The 16,448-nt window shown below is 41.8% G+C and overlaps 1 protein-coding gene across 4 annotated transcripts in view; it reads left to right on the plus strand.

The window, feature by feature from the left end:
* The window catches only part of NF1 (neurofibromin 1), a 255,663-nt gene that overhangs the window by 199,250 nt on the left and 39,965 nt on the right, over nucleotides 1-16,448 (plus strand). For all 4 annotated transcript variants that reach the window (XM_063457447.1, XM_063457448.1, XM_063457449.1 and 1 more), the window contains 4 exons: nucleotides 8,332-8,764; nucleotides 12,023-12,363; nucleotides 13,375-13,577; nucleotides 15,528-15,721. In XM_063457447.1, the coding sequence (XP_063313517.1) occupies nucleotides 8,332-8,764; nucleotides 12,023-12,363; nucleotides 13,375-13,577; nucleotides 15,528-15,721 (1,171 nt within the window). The remainder of the gene's footprint in view (nucleotides 1-8,331; nucleotides 8,765-12,022; nucleotides 12,364-13,374; nucleotides 13,578-15,527; nucleotides 15,722-16,448) is intronic.

Genomic DNA, 16,448 nt, shown 5'->3' on the forward strand with positions numbered 1-16,448 from the left:
AGAAGATGTAGTGAACCTCTTACACAATATAATAGAGAGCGAATAGTCTTTAAAGTTTGTTCAACTGTAGTTATCAACTTTCAAAGGGTCGGAGTATTCTGCTGAAGAGAGTCTGGGCATGTGTATCAGTCTTCTGTGTAACGGGTCGCGTCAGGGTGTGGTTCCTGTGGTAGGGCCGGTGTGCATCCGTCACAGAGACCACTGGGTGGCGGCGGGGTCAGTAGCTCGATAACCTGGGTCATCCAGGTCGAGTAGGTGCGTGTGGTCACGGGCAAAGGGGTCAGGGTGGGCAGGGACGTGTGGAGTCGTAACAGGGAGGTTCTGGTGTATGTGGCCCTTCGGTTTGGCGGATCTGACAACTACCTATCAGGGGGCCGGCTCGTGAGAGTTGTTACGGGGCCAATCCTAAGAAGGTGGGTGTCAGAGGGGTTGGGGACGGTCAGAACTCGGGCGATGGTTTATCCGTCCTTCTGGTCAGTTGGGTGGGAGGGATGGAGGGTTAGGGGGGAGGAGGTGGGGGCCCTCGGTTCCCCGCCCCGTCCATCGTGAGGTACCATAGCCATGGCGTCCAGGTGCGGTCGCATTTCTCTTGTCTGTCATGCAGTGCTGCCGTGAGTGATTCCAAGTGGTAGATCTCTCCCACCTTGTCCAACCACTGCCGGAGTGTGGGCGCATCCTTTTGTTTCCACCTAGTTGGGATTATTGCAATGGCCGCAGTCAGAAGGTGTTTAAGTAGGGATTGTTTGTATGCGGAGATAGACATGTCTGTGTGATGTAGGAGCATGGTGAGGGGATGGAGCGGGAGGGTGATGTCTGTTATGAGTCGGATGGACTCTCTAATCATTGTCCAGAAGGGAGAGATGTCGGGGCAGCTCCACCAGGTGTGGATGAAGGAGCCGTCGGGGGCTCCGCATCTCCAGCATTCGTCTGGTATCTCTGGATCTATACGGTGCAGGACATCTGGGGTCCTATACCAGTGTGTGAGAATCTTTAAAGCCTGTCTCCTGGAGTTTGGAGCTGATGGAGCATTTATGTGTCAATATAAAGATCTTATCCCATTCCTGGTCCGTGAGCGTGGTCCCTGTCTCTTTCTCCCATCTAGTTACATATCTGGGGTGTGTCTGGTGCTCGCTGTTTAGGAGGGTTGCGTATAGCAAGGAGACTCCTTTTTCCGGGTGATTTCGGGATGTGCACAGGGTCTCCTTTTTCCGGGTGATTTCGGGATGTGTACAGGGTCTCGAACTGCGTGGGGGGCCTGTGAAGGCACTGTTTGTTTGGGAAGGTCCCATAGTATGCCCGTATTTGAATATAGTGGAAGTGATCTAGGCCCGTGGGTGTCCTATCTCCCAGGATGACCGTCAAGGCTTTGAGTCGGTTCCCCTGCAGCAGCTGTTGGAAGCTAAACCAGTCGGTGTCAGTATATGAGTGTAAGTCTGTGGGCGTGAGACCTCCTCCAATCTCCGGGTTGTGTGTAATGGGTGTGAGGGGGCCGTCTGTGGTGGTAAGTTGGTGTGAGTACCGTAGTGTGCACCAGACCCGTAACGTGGCGTTGATCAATGGGTTTGCCCGTTCGCAGCGAACCTAGTGTGAGGGTGCTCCCCGCTTGCGCTTGTTCCATGGGGACCCATAATTTGGCCGTGGGTCGTGCATGCCAGTCAATCACCCTGAGTAAGTGTGCAGCGTGGTAGTATCCCCTGAAAGATGGGATGCCCGCACCACCTCGGGTTTTGGGGCGTTCCAGCAGCGCCTTGCTTACTCTGCTCGCTTTCCCGTTCCATACGAACTGACGTATCGCCGTGTTTAGCGTTTGGAAGAATGTTCTGGGGATAGTTATGGGGATCGTTTGGAACAGGTACAGAAGGCGCGGGAGCACATTCATCTTTACGGCATTAATACGGCCGAACCAGGAGACGTAGAGGCCCTTCCAACGTTGTAGGTCCGACTGCAAGACTGAGAGTAGGGAGAGGAAGATATTTGATTTTGGAGTCACACCATGTGAAGTGGAACTGTGATTTTAGATGTGTGACTCTCTCTGTTGTGAGTGAGATCGGTAAGGCTTCCGACTTGCTCATATTCAGCTTAAGGTTGGAGACGTCGCCAAAGCTCCTGAAGGCTCGGAGGAGATTGGGGAATGAGATCGCAGGGTTGTCCAGGAAAAATAACATGTCGTCCGCGTATGCGGCAACTTTATGTACCGTGTGGTGGAGCTTATACCCCGTGATACCCCCGTCCCGTCTGACCGCCTCAAGGAAGGGTTCTACAGTGAGGGCAAACAGGAAGGGGGACAGGGGGCAGCCTTGCCTGGTTCCGTTGCGGATAGGGAAGGGTGCAGAGAGAGCACCGTTGATCCGAATGCGAGCAGTTATAGTGTAGTGTATAGGGCGAGGATCCAGGAACGAATGTGGGGTCCGAATTGCATGTGACGGAGGGTGGCCTCGAGGTACTGCCAGTCCACCCGGTCGAAAGCCTTTTCCGCATCTGTGGAATCCAGGACTAGGTTCCTGTTCGTCGACCGGGCGGAATGGATCATGTGCAGGGCTCGAATGGTGTTGTCTCGAGCCTCTCTTCCTGGGATGAATCCAACCTGGTCCGGGTGGACAAGGGTGGGGAGTACGCGGGAGAGTCTCATGGCTAGGGTTTTGGCGAAAAGCTTGAGGTCAGCGTTGAGGAGCGAGATCGGCATGTAACTCCCGCAGTCAGTGGGGTCCTTCCCCTCCTTCGGTATGACCGTCACTGTGGCGCGTAGGGAATCCGTTGGGAACCGACCCCCCTCTAGCAGGGAGTTGAAGCCCTGCTGCAAGTGCGGGAACAATACGTCCCTGAACCTGCGCAGGTATGAGATCGGTAGACCGTCGGGGACCTGTTGGATTTAGACCTTTTGAGTGCGGCGGCTAGTTCTTCCTATGTGATCGGGTGCTCTAGTTCCTCGGCTAGATCCTCTGGGAGCGTGCGGCCGATGTGTTCCGAAAGGAAGGCGTCTATTCTACGCAGGTGTTGAGGCGTATCCGCTCATCGCGTGGCAGTATCTAGGTTGTATAGCTCCGAATAGAAGAGCCTGAAAGCCTGGAGGATATCAGTCGGTGTCCTTTTCATTGTCCCGTCCCGCCCCATGATCTGATGGATGTGGTGTTGCCTCTGCCTCTGTTTCAGGGTGCGAGCCAGTGTCCTACCGCATTTGTTGGAGAACTCATAGAAGTGTCTATTGGACTTGCGAATGGTGTGTAGAAGATTCTGGGATAGCAGGTCCCTGAGCTGTCTACGTGTGTCTGTGAGGTGGCGGTAGGTGTCATCTGTTTGGTCTTTTTTGTGTCGTGTCTCTAGGTCGGCTATCTCATGCGTCAGTGCCTGGATCTTGGCGGTGTGTTCCTTTTTCCGCTGGGTACAAAGTTTAATCAGTTGTCCCCGTATCACGCATTTATGCGCTTCCCAGACTGTAAGGGGGGCGGTGGACAGTCTTTATTTTGATCCCAAATCCCTCTGCCCCTTAATTCTTTTTTTTCAGTTGTATCATTTTTATAAAATACACAATAACATTTTCAGAAAATACAGAATAAAAAAAAAAACAGATGAGATCATCGTGCCAATTCGATATATTTCAAAAACCTGAAGCTTATTGGAAGTGGCAATCATGTTGGTAAAACTTCAGTGAAACATTACATTGTAATCCGTGCATACCGTATTTATTCGAGTATAACGCGCCAATTTTTTTACCGATTTTTTTATTTAAAATTAGGGGTGCGCGTTATACTCAAATAAATATACCTCCCAGGACCGCCGGGCTCATTACAAGCCCGGCGGTCCTGGGGGGGCGGGCAGCAAGCATTTACTCACCTCCGTGCAGCTCCTCCAGCTTCCCAGTGTAAATCTCGCGAGACCCGCGGCCAGCTCTGACGCTCTGACATCGTCAGAGCTGTCCGCGGGTCTCGCGAGATTTACACTGGGAAGCTGGAGGAGGAGCTGCACGGAGGTGAGTAAACGCTTGCTGCCCGCCCCCCCAGGACCGCCGGGCTTGTAATGAGCCCGGCGGTCGGTATTATCGAGCACCCACTCGAATATTTATTCGAGTATAACAAGCACCCTAATTTTAGATTAAAATTCGGTATAAAATTTTATACCGATTTTTAATCGAAAATTAGGGGTGCGCGTTATACACGTGTGCGCGTTATACTCGAATAAATACGGTAAATCTAACACAGTGCAGAGTCCTAGCATCTCATCCTACTCGGCTACTCAATTTGATTGACATTTATGGATAGTGTAAGGGTAGGGAGAGAGGGTGAGGGAAACCGGTGTGCCTGTGGAGTCTGCGCTCGAAGACTGGAGATGTTAATTGTAGAACTTATCCCAGTTTTACCATTTTTTTGTAACAAGTGCTGGTGTCCAAAATCCTATGGCCTATCTATTGATGGTTTATGGTATCTTGTACAGATGGTTTCTCTTTGGTTAAGGAAGGTGGTATAGTTGATTTCCAATTTATAGCAATATACATCTTTGCAGCCAATAAAATGTGGAGTATTGGGTAGGCCACATACGTATTGTGGGAGCATATCCAATAGGCAGCATTGTGGTGTTAGAGTAATCCAGTAATTAGACAGAATGGAGCAGCCCCAGAATATATATAGCATGACTTCCGTGAGTTGTGCACACCTCCAACTTAAGTTAGAGGTTCCTGGGAATATCTTTGCCAGGCAAGCAGGTACAAGATACTATCAGAGGAGCAGTGACTAATGCATTTTGATACATTCTTCATATTGGTCGCCACTGTTCTCCAATCTTCATCTGGAAAAGAACAGCCAAACTCTTGCTCCCATTGTTTGACATTAGTGCGTGCTGCCCTCCCTGCACTGTCCACAGGCAACCCATAGCATGTCGACAAAGGCTTATGCGTACTTTGCTTGCCTGAGCAAAATTTTAAGAATGGTTGTAACCGGAGGTGGGTGGGCGGAAATGCTTTATTGTGAGCATGTAGGGCAAGCTTAAAGCGAATGTATGTAAAGAGGGCGCTGGATGGAAGAGAGTATGAGAGAGCTTGATGTAAACTCATGATTCCAGCTCCACTCCAAGCTCCTACCGGCATGTCTGGAGATGGTAAAACTAGGGTCGTGAGAGGGGCAATGTAGAAACATGGCTTTTGTGGCATGAGTTTCAGCGTCTACTTCCTGCCTGGGGTGGGGTTAGGGGGATTTGTGGAAACATACATCCAGGGCTACTAGCCCACTACTGTTTGGTGGAGAGCATATAAGCAAATATTGTACCCCAGGCAACCATTTTTTTTTTTTTTTTTTACAGATGGAAATTAAGGATTGATTTAGGTATTGGTTGGAATTGTTATAAAGAGGTACAGTATGAGAGCACTCATCCTTAACAGCATTGTTTCGAACTATTTATTAGAATTTCAGCTTGTGCCAATTGTCTAGTTTCTTTTTGAGAGTGGATATAAGAGCAATGTGGTTTGCTTCTATGATTGATGCATTGGTGGCCTCCAGCTTAATCTCCAAGTATGCAAGGTCCTCCAATTAAATTCTTAGGCCGTTTGACGGATGTTCTATGATTTTGTTTTTAGTGGCATATCAGGAAAATGTGGGTTTTACAACTTTTTATAGCAGGAGATGGACTTGTATATCTGCAATATGGCTAGTAGAGCAGAGACTGACTTCACTGGTTCTGTGAGTGTTAAGAGAATGTTCTCTGCGAATAGACACTTTTTGGGGACCTACGGTTGTGTTAATAAGTTACCATAATGTTTAATCTTATAAACCACTGGCACTAACACCAGAGTGAATATTGGCAGGATAGCAGACATCCCTGGCAGGTCCCATTTGCGATATCGAGGGGGGCCGCTAAAGCAAAAAACAACAAAATTTAAACTGCAGGCAGAGGAGGAGGAGGAATATAGTCCTAATGTTGCACCTAGAATTGCACTGGGGAAAATATACTACTTCAATGTCTGTGTCGTTTAAAGCCAATTCAGCCTGCCAAATGTCTTTTCAGGTTGTATCATTATACAGGTTTAGAAAAAGTAGTCTTTAAATCTTTGGGCAATCATTTCTTTGGCAACAAAGTTCCAACAGGAACTCATTCAGATGCCATTTCCCTAGTCTTCGAGCTGGGTAGTTGGCTGCCAAGGACTTTATAGTGTGATCAGACCGGGTATTTAGCTGATCTCTGCCTCGGTTATGGATGGCAATGATCTAGTATCTGTGAGGCAGAGATCTATAAGTTTGTGTGCATTGAATAGTATATATAGTCGTGATCAGATGGTGTGTTGACTTCCATGTGTCTTGCAGATTGAAGAATTGCTTATCCAGCATGGTGGCATGTTTGTTCATTGGTCAGACAATGGTGCCTCTGGAGTTCATTTGGGGTGGGGGAGGGTGGGGTGATAGTTAAAGTCTCCCACTATGGCGAGTCTTACTTGCTGCATTGCTGCATACTTTTGATACAAGGAAAGCCTTTTTGGGTTTTTTTTGAGAAAATTATTCTGGTTTGTGTTTGAATATATAGCCGCCAATGTGACAGGTTTGTTGTTGCGGGAACCCACCACAATGAGTTGGTGTATGGTTACGTAGAAGGACCAGTCTATATAAACTAGAATGGTCATGCTTTTTGTCTTGTTGGAGATGTCTGCGTAAAACCTTAGAGGGTATTACTTTGTCTTGTTTTTTTTCTAATGCCTGACTCTGACATAATGAGGAGCTTAAATCCGTTCCATTTCTTGTGTCAGAGAAAATACTTGCCCTCGTCCTTGACACAGGAAATGGAGCTGACGTAAGCTCCTCCTTGTTTCAAAGAATGTCAGGTGTAGGAAAAATACATAAGGCAAAGTAGTCTCTACTTCAAAAGAAAACTAGATCAGAAATAAAGAAAAGAAGAACAGATTCTGAGAGAGGAAGAGGAAACAATAAGAGAGAGGTAAGTTTGGTTAGACTGTGCCACTTTAAGATACCAAAAGCAATTGTGAATTTAGCAGGGAGATCATGTTAGGTCATTGGGCATGTAGTATGATTAACAAAGTGTAGTGCTTACTACAGTGTGTACCAGAGAAAAGGATCTGACACAATGTAACAGTTGTAGAAATGTGAAATGTTTTTGAAGTGTGGAGGTTACAGGTTACAGGTTTCCATCAGTTTTGTCCCTGAGCAATAGGGGGCCAAATGTGGGGGACCTATAGTGGTATAGCGAGTAGGGGCATTCGGGAGATTTTAATCTCCCTTATGCTATTATGGGGGTCATAGAGTGAGGGGGGACATGGGGGGCTTAGGAAGTGGCGGGGAGCACAGCTCCCTGCCGCTTCTATCTTTACATATAACAAGGAGGGAGCTGCACGCTAGTAGCTCCCTCCTTGTTATAAACCAAACTAACACGGATATTCAGTGTTTGTTTGTTCGTCTGACATTTATATTCATTCATTTGTTTTTTCTGACGAATGAATGGATTAAATTACCGGTTGCACGTCCAAGTGTTTAACTGGGCATATGCGGGAATTTCGCAGTGCTATCTAGTGTGGGCAGATGACGTGTCCCACAGGGACTTCATCAACTCACACAAAGATGGCGGCGCCCTGAACATAGGTCCGGACACAAAATAAAGATTAAAAAATAGGTAATATGGGGTTCTTAGGGGCATTTGGGGGTGACAAGGGGGGGGGGGGGGTCAGTTAGATGTAATAGAGCCGGGGGTGGGGTTAAAAAAAAAAAAACGGGATTCAGCCATGACAGTGCCGCTTTAAGGAAATATTGAAAAGAAAGAAGCTGTCATCCCATTTGTAGAGGCTGTCCATTTATCCATACAATACAATAAAATACAATAAAAGTGGCAAAATCATAGGTTTCCCTTCAGAGCATTTCTGTAGATAGTACTGTTTAAGAAATGAAAGATATATATTAAAAATATGTAATAAAATTGTAATGACCAGAGACCAAGTTCAGAGATGGGGTAAATGAAAATTCACAATAATGGTTAAATTAAAGGGGTTGTTTTCTTGGATTACCCACACATATATCAAATGCAAATCTTCACGTTTATGATGTTTCCTGTTTAATCAGAACTACAGTTGTTTATTTCTGAAATAAAGTGATCATTTGTAGGGAGTAAAGATAAGCTTGCATAGTAGGCACATAGAACGACCTTTACACTCTATATTACATATTGTTTTAAGGAGAAACATTTAGTGATGTCATTTAGGGCTTTGAGACTCATTTGAACATGTTTAGTAATACTAATTATGTTAGTCTGTGATTCTTATTTATTTATGTATTTGCATATTCTACTATGTTAATAAGTAGTAAAGGATCCTAAAATACATTATTGTATTTGTGTTTCTGTTTACAGGTTCAAGACCGGTCAAATCAATGGAGACTTGCTGATCTACCATGTGTTGCTGACTCTAAAGCCATACTATGCCAAGCCATATGAGATAGTGGTAGATCTTACTCATGCTGGGCCCAGCAATCGTTTCAAGACAGATTTCCTTTCCAAGTGGTTTGTAGTTTTCCCTGGCTTTGCTTATGAAAATGTTACAGCAGTTTATATCTACAACTGCAACTGCTGGGTAAGGGAATACACTAAATACCATGAAAGGTTGCTAACTGGTCTAAAAGGCAGCAAAAGACTCCTTTTCATTGACCCATCAGGACGATTGGCTGAGTACATAGAACATGACCAGCAAAAGCTCCCAGCTGCCACCCTGGCATTGGAAGAGGACTTGAAGATGTTCCACAATGCACTCAAACTAGCCCATAAAGATACAAAGGTTTCTATAAAAGTAAGTAACATCTTTTAGTAAGTGTTTGCCCTTTACAGCCTAAGCTGCATACACAGTTCATTATTATTATTACCAGTTGTATTTACAGAGCTGTACAATTGGTAAAGGTAGACAGTACTGTTTAGAATATATACAAAAAGAATTGAGGATCCTGCAAATCTACTTAGATCTAGCATTTACAGCCCTTCTATTCAGAGTATTACGCTAGATAAACTTGCAAGCTTACAATCAAAAGGGTTTTGATGTGTGCTTGCAATGAAAGCAGAAGGTAATTCGAAGGCTATGGACAGATAGCCTTACATCAAGCATGTCAAAGTGAAGAACACACTCATAGGACTTTAAAGGAACACTATAGTCACCTAAATTACTTTAGCTAAATAAAGCAGTTTTAGTGTATAGATCATTCCCCTGCAATTTCACTGTCATTTAGGAGTTAAACCACTTTATTTCTGTTTATGCAGCCCTAGCCACACCTCCCCTGGCTATGATTGACAGAGCCTGCATGAAAAAAACAACTGGTTTCACTTTCAAACAGATGTAATTTACCTTAAATAATTGTATCTTAATCTCTAAATTGAACTTTAATCACATACAGGAGGCTCGTGCAGGGTGTAGCAAGCTATTAACATAGCAGGGGAAAAGAAAATCTTAATTAAACAGAACTTGCAATAAGGAAAGCCTAACTAGAGCTCTCTTCACAGGAAGTGTTTATGGAAGGCTGTGCAAGTCACATGCAGGGAGTTGTGACTAGGGTTCATAAACAAAGGGATGTAACTCCTAAATGGCAGAGGATTGAGCAGTGAGGCTGCAGGGGCATGTTCTATACACCAAAACTGCTTCATTAAGCTGAAGTTGTTAAGGTGACTATAGTGTCCCTTTAAAATCAACGTCACTTGGTTTTTTTTTTTTTTTTACTGCTGTGTAACAGCATACATTCATACATTTCAGTAGCATTACCAAACTTTTCCCCGGCGGCGATCGCCATTGCTCCTGGTGTGCATGGACTGCCTGACAGCCCATGCAGTCCCCCTTTGGTGAATTAGGACCCGGCAGCCATGTGATCGCTCTAACAGAGGTGCCTTTGTATCTGCCTGCAGGGGGACTGCCTGAACTGACAAGCAGTCTCCCTGCATGTGTAAAATAAAAATAATTGTTAATAAATAAAAATATAATTAGATATGTGTGCGTGTGTATATGTGTATATATACGTGTGTGTGTGTGTATATATATATGTATAATGTCTATATATCATGTCATTCTAAATGTATTTTTATAATATATACATATATTAATATAAAAATACACTTATAGTTAAATTACACACACGTGTGTGTGTATGTATATATATATATATATATATGTGCGTGTGTGTATATATATATATATATATATATATATATATATATATATATATATATATATAGTTATATATATTTTATATATATTATAAAATACAAATGAGTAAATTAAAATAAATGAAACCTTTTTAAAATTATTTTTCAAAAATAAAAAAATTCTATATGTAATTTTATTCTAACTGTATTTTGATATTAATATACGGTATATATTTATCTCCGCCGTTTATGTATTTCTTGTTTCCATAGTTTTTATTATTAGCTTCTCTCTTTTTATTTTTAACTTTTCCGATATGTTTCCATATTTGTCTTTATTGCTGCCCTAGACACACCATAATAGGCCTTAAGGAGACCAACCTCGGGACACTACTAATCTCAGAAACCCGAGAACGAAGTTCACTAAGCAGTCTTGCTGCTTCATTAACTTCCGCACCCACATAGCTCACCGATAGAAACCAGGCCACAAGGAGCATGTTCACTCCTTGGACCCCACGCCCCCCCTCCCCCCAGGGTCACAGGGGACACTAACCCACTTGGTAGACTGCAAGCCTCTCAATCCCCCCTCCCCCCACCCTCCAAGGGCGCTCTCCAAGTAAGGTGCCCAGGTAGGCCTCACATATCAGAGATGCGGACTGCCGTGTACTCTATAGACAACTAGATAAGGCATACACTAGCAGCAGGAAGAATTTGCATGACATTACTCAGACAACTCATTGCCCACTACATATACTATGTCGCCACTGTAATGGCACACTAGACGACTTCCCTGCATGCCTTTAGGACCAACGCTTATTAAAAAATGTGCAGCCTACAAACGGCCTCTGACCAACGTTGATTGTTACTATTGCACTTGTTACAGCTAATATGGCATTTTCTAACATGTAAGATATCTCGTGCACGTGAAAAAAAATAAATTGCCTGATTAGTTATGTTGCCTTTGAGAGTGTATGGTAGTCCAGGAATGAGAATTACCCACATGATGGCATACCATTTGCAAAAGAAGACAACCCAAGGTATTGCAAATGAGGTATGTTTAGTCTTTTTTTAGTATCTACTTAGTCACAAACACTGGCATTATAAACACACAAACTAATATAAATGCTAACTTTGGCCAGTGTTTGTGACTAAGTGGCTACTAAAAAAGACTGGACATACAATTTTGAATCTATTTAGCTTTTTTTTCCATTAGCTTTTGTAGATAAGTTAAAGATTTAAGTAAAAGTCAAAAAACATGTTTTTGGTTTTTTTTTCCAATTTTTCACCATATTGTTTTTCTTTAAGTAAATTATGACATGACACAAAAAATGGTATGTACAGAAAGGCCTTCTTGTTCTGAAAAAAAACATATAGTTTGAATGGGAACAGTAAATGAGAGGGAAATTACAGCTAAACACAAACACCACTAAAGTGTTAAAACAGATCTGGTCCTTAATCATGGCCAAAAAAGCACAGTCCTGAAGTGGTTAAAATAAATTTGCTCTTTTGTTTACTTTAAAGCCCTAGCAGCGTGAGGACGTCCAGTGAAAGGCAACTTTTTTTTTTTTATATACTGTACATTTATGGTTGCGGAGGTAATTGGGGAAGATGCCAAACCACTGGAAAAGAATGCAGTATAAAAAATATATTTTAATTACTTGTTTCTGCAGATAAAGATAATCTTAGTCATATTCTTCCTTGCTTTTGTTGAGTTCTCTTCCATTCTGTGCATGTCTGTCACATCATATAAAACAATAGATTTGTGTTTGTGTGTTTGTGTGTGTGTGTGTATGTGTGTGTATATATATGTATATGTGTATATATCCCCCCCCCACACACACACACACACACAGATATATAAAATGTATTTTCAATTAGCTGTTGTTCGTAAGCTTAAGGTTTTAATTTTTTTTATTGTTTTATTTAGGTTGGTTCTACCTCTGTTCAAGTGACATCAGCAGAAAGGACACGTGTTCTAGGTCAGTCGGTCTTTCTGAATGACGTTTACTACGCATCAGAGATTGAGGAAATCTGTTTGGTTGATGAAAACCAGTTCACAATAACCATCGCCAACCAAGGAACCCCTCTCACTTTCATGCACCAGGAGTGTGAAGCCATTGTCCAATCCATTATTCACATACGGACTCGATGGGAACTGTCACAACCAGATTCCATTCCCCAACACACTAAAATCCGTCCAAAGGATGTACCCGGAACACTACTTAACATCGCTTTGCTCAACCTGGGAAGTTCAGATCCAAGTCTACGGTAGAAATTACTTTTTTTTTTTTCTAATTATTTCATTTTGGAAAGAGGTATTTAGGGCATATATTCAAATTTAAGTTTGTTTGTAATCATTCAAGGTCATTTAGTATCAGTGTAAGGAGCTTGAGTTATATAAAACTGCTCTTCTTATATAGCATCATTCGTTTAATAACATGTGATGCAAGTGTTGAACTGATTTGTCTTTGCTTTTTGTGAATTGACTTTCCTGTGATTTTCCTGTTCCTGAACATTGTCATTTCTGAAGTTGAGTGTCTACTGAATTTAATTAGGGCTTCTTTCAGGAGTTTCTTAACTTAACTTGAGGGTTTGTTCTGGGAATTTGCCAAATCTGATTTCACTTAAAATTCAATAGGGATTCCACTAGGGAGTTTTCACAAATGACCTGAAACAAGTAGAGTTGATTTGTACTCTTTGTCCATTTTCAATAACTAGTGCAATATGAACAATGTTCAATAACCGTGCAAAATTTTAATCTCAGCATGTCCATAAATGAACAATTTTATAAAACACATAGCTATGTTTTGAATGTTGGATTCGCTTTAGGAGTTGATACAGCGGGTACCATTTTAATACTCTGAGACCTACCTGAAATCTACCAAAATACAAAGGTTATATACATTTGGTAGTAACAGTACTGGTTACTTTCAAAACTTAGTTATGTAATTGTGAAAGGCGAGTATTGGTCTACTTGATGTTCTAAATTAGACACTCAATTTCCTTTTAAGTACTTTCTCTTCTAATTGCATAGTTTCTCTGCACAGTATTTACACAAAGCACATTTTGAATAATAGGGGATCAGGAACAAATTTTTAGGAGGTATAACAAAAGCCATGCTTAGTGGCCCTTTGGTTTGTTTTTATTTAACGGTTTACACGCTTTGGTGGGAGGGATGATTCTCTGGGCATAGTATATATGTCATGGTTCTTTTTTAGGTTTTTCCAAATTTGTTCATTGAATACCATGTTAAGCATTTTGCATTATCTTTTATTGCAGGTCTGCTGCCTATAACCTTCTGTGTGCCTTAACATGTACCTTTAATTTAAAGATTGAAGGGCAGTTACTGGAGACTTCGGGTCTGTGTATCCCTGCCAACAATACACTTTTCATAGTCTCCATTAGCAAGACTTTGGCAGCTAATGAACCACACCTCACTCTTGAGTTTTTGGAAGAATGCATTTCAGGCTTCAGTAAATCCAGTAAGTAATAGACATTAGTATTGTTGACATTGTGTAGTCACTCACATGGTTTCATTTCCAGTTTAGATCTGTTTATATGTTGCAGAAATGCAACCTGTTCTATTTTCATAAATTGGCATTATCAAATGTCTTGATGAAAAAGTAATGTTATCTCAATTCCACATTTTCTCTGTTAGTAGGCATTACATTTGGTGTGTCGGGGTCTTTTGTCCATCAAAGTATTATTGTCTGCTACTGGTTAACTTATTATTTTGGGAGTTTCATAATACAGAAGCGTGTTTTTTTTGTTTTGTTTTTTGTACATTTACACTAATCAACCACAACAATTAACCACCGACAGGTGAAGTGAATAACATTGGTAATATCGTTACAATGACACATGTCAAGAGGAGGGATACATTATGCAGCAAGTTAACAATCCATTCAATTTCATGTTCTGGATGCAGAAAAAATTGGCAAATGAAAAAAATCTGAATTACAAAGGCCAAATACTGATGGCTAGACGATGCCAAAGGCTCATTTATGTAAGTGGGGAGTTGAGGCTAGCCCGTGTGGTCTGATCACACTGAAGAGCTATTGCAGCTCAAATTGCAGAAAAATGGAACGCTGTCCATAATAGGTGTCAAAACACACAGTGCATTGCAGTTAATGGTCACGTGAGCATCAGAACTGGACCATGGAGCAATGGAAAAAGGTTACCTGGTCTAATAAATAATGTTTTCTTTAAGATCAGGTGGATGGCCCAGTGCGCGTGCGTTGTTTACCTCGGAAGAGATGGTAGCAGGTAGCACTACGGGAAGAAAGCATGTCGGCCGAGGCAGTGTTATGCTTTGGAAACTTTGGGTCCGGGCATTCATGTGAATGTTAGTTTTACATGTACCACCTATCTATAGATTGTTGCAGGCCACCTGTACCACTTAATGGCAATGGTGTTCCCTGATGGCAGTCACCTCTTTAAGCAGGATAATGCACCCTGCCACACTGCAAAAACTGTCCAGGTATATTTTGAGGAACATGACAGAGTTCATCGTGTTGCCTTTGCCTCCAAAATTCCCAGATCTGTCTTATTGAGCATCTGTAGGATGTGCTGAAACAATAAATCTGATCGATCTCACAACTTGCAGTTGACTGACCCCAGCTTTCAATCCAGTTGGACACCAACAGCATTCTATTAATGTTGTCATTAGGGCAAATAAAATATTAAATGGAGACCGTAAGTACCCAAACAAATTTAGCTTAGTGAAGTGGTTTTGGTTTTTAGGTCATGTCCCTGCTGTTTTACTGTTCAATTCACTGGCATTTAGGAACTAAACCACTTTGTGTACACACACACTTCTGACTTTGACGCACACAGGCTTTTTACAAACATCATGAAAAAGAGATCTAATTTTGAAACTCCCCTAATTGCCCAGTGTGTTTAATTTAGGAGTTCTTATTTCCTACTCTGTTTGATTGTTAGCTTCCTGTTTATTATTCAAGTATAACAGAGCAGGAGATAAAAACTTATAAAGTAAACACTTGTGTTGTAAGTTGATAAGTTTGAAAGTGACATTTTTTTTTTTTTTTTTTTTTTGTCATGGTGGCTTTGTAAATGACTGCAAGGAAAGGGGTGCCTAAGACTACTTAAGTATAAACACAAGGGGTTCATTTTTAAATGGTAGAGGATTAAGCAGTGAGACTACAGGGGCACCAAAACGGCTTCATTCAACCCGAGTTGCTGTGTTGCTTAGAGTATCACTTTAAACATGAAATTGTTCTTATATTATATTTCCAAAAGAGATTTTAATGAGATTTCTTTTTGGGAGGGTGATGAGGGGAAGGGGACTAACCTGATTTGAGTGTGAACAGTTGTAATTTTATGATATACATGTTATATTATCAACAGAATTGTGGTTAAACATTATATCCTATTCGATTCTTAACTTATATTTCATTGCATATTTTTGTTAGGTATTGAATTGAAGCATCTGTGTCTGGAATATATGACACCTTGGTTACTAAATCTTGTTCGCTTTTGTAAGCTCACTGATGACGCAAAAAGGCAGCGTGTTAGTGCTATTCTAGACAAGCTCATAACCATGACAATAAATGAGAAGCAGATGTATCCTTCTATACAAGCTAAAATATGGGGCAGTCTTGGACAGGTATGTTAACTGCAAACAGCATACTTTTCCATAAATAAATTGCCAGACTTAATTATTTATCAAGGATGTCTGTGTCTAATACTTGTGAAAGTAGTTTGTTAAAACTAGGTTATTCCGCTAATGCATTTACATTCTATTCTTTTTCAACAAGCATGTTCTTGAGTTATTTCATTAATTAACACTTTTCCACTGGGGTTTGCTCTGGTCTTGTTGATTGGAATGATTCTTGAAATACATCCTTAGATCCCCCTTTACCATGACAATGTATCTTATTTAAAGGGACACTATGCCCCAAAACAACCTTACCTTAATTGAGTGGTTTTGTTGTATAGATCATGCCCTGCAGTCTCACTGCTCAATAATCTGTAATTTAGAAGTTAAATCAGTTTGTTTATGCAGCCCATGCCATACATTCCCTGCATGTAATCTACACAGTCACCCTACACATTTAATGCAAAATGAGATATGTTTAAAGGGACTCTATAGTTTGCAGAACAACTACAGCATATTGTATTTGTTCTGGTGAGTATAATCATTTCCTTCAGTATTTTTTTTTTTTTTTTTTTATTAGAGAAAAGTCAGTGTTTACATTACAGGCTGGGGATACCTCCACTGGTCACTCCTCCTATGGCTACTAGAGGTTCTTCCAGGGGCAGTGCTGCACAATTCATACCCTGTGTATGGAGACACTGAACTGTCCTCATAGAGATTCATTGATTCAATGCCT

The sequence above is a fragment of the Pelobates fuscus genome, chromosome 1, assembly GCF_036172605.1.
Source record: "Pelobates fuscus isolate aPelFus1 chromosome 1, aPelFus1.pri, whole genome shotgun sequence".
Taxonomy (NCBI): domain Eukaryota; kingdom Metazoa; phylum Chordata; class Amphibia; order Anura; family Pelobatidae; genus Pelobates; species Pelobates fuscus.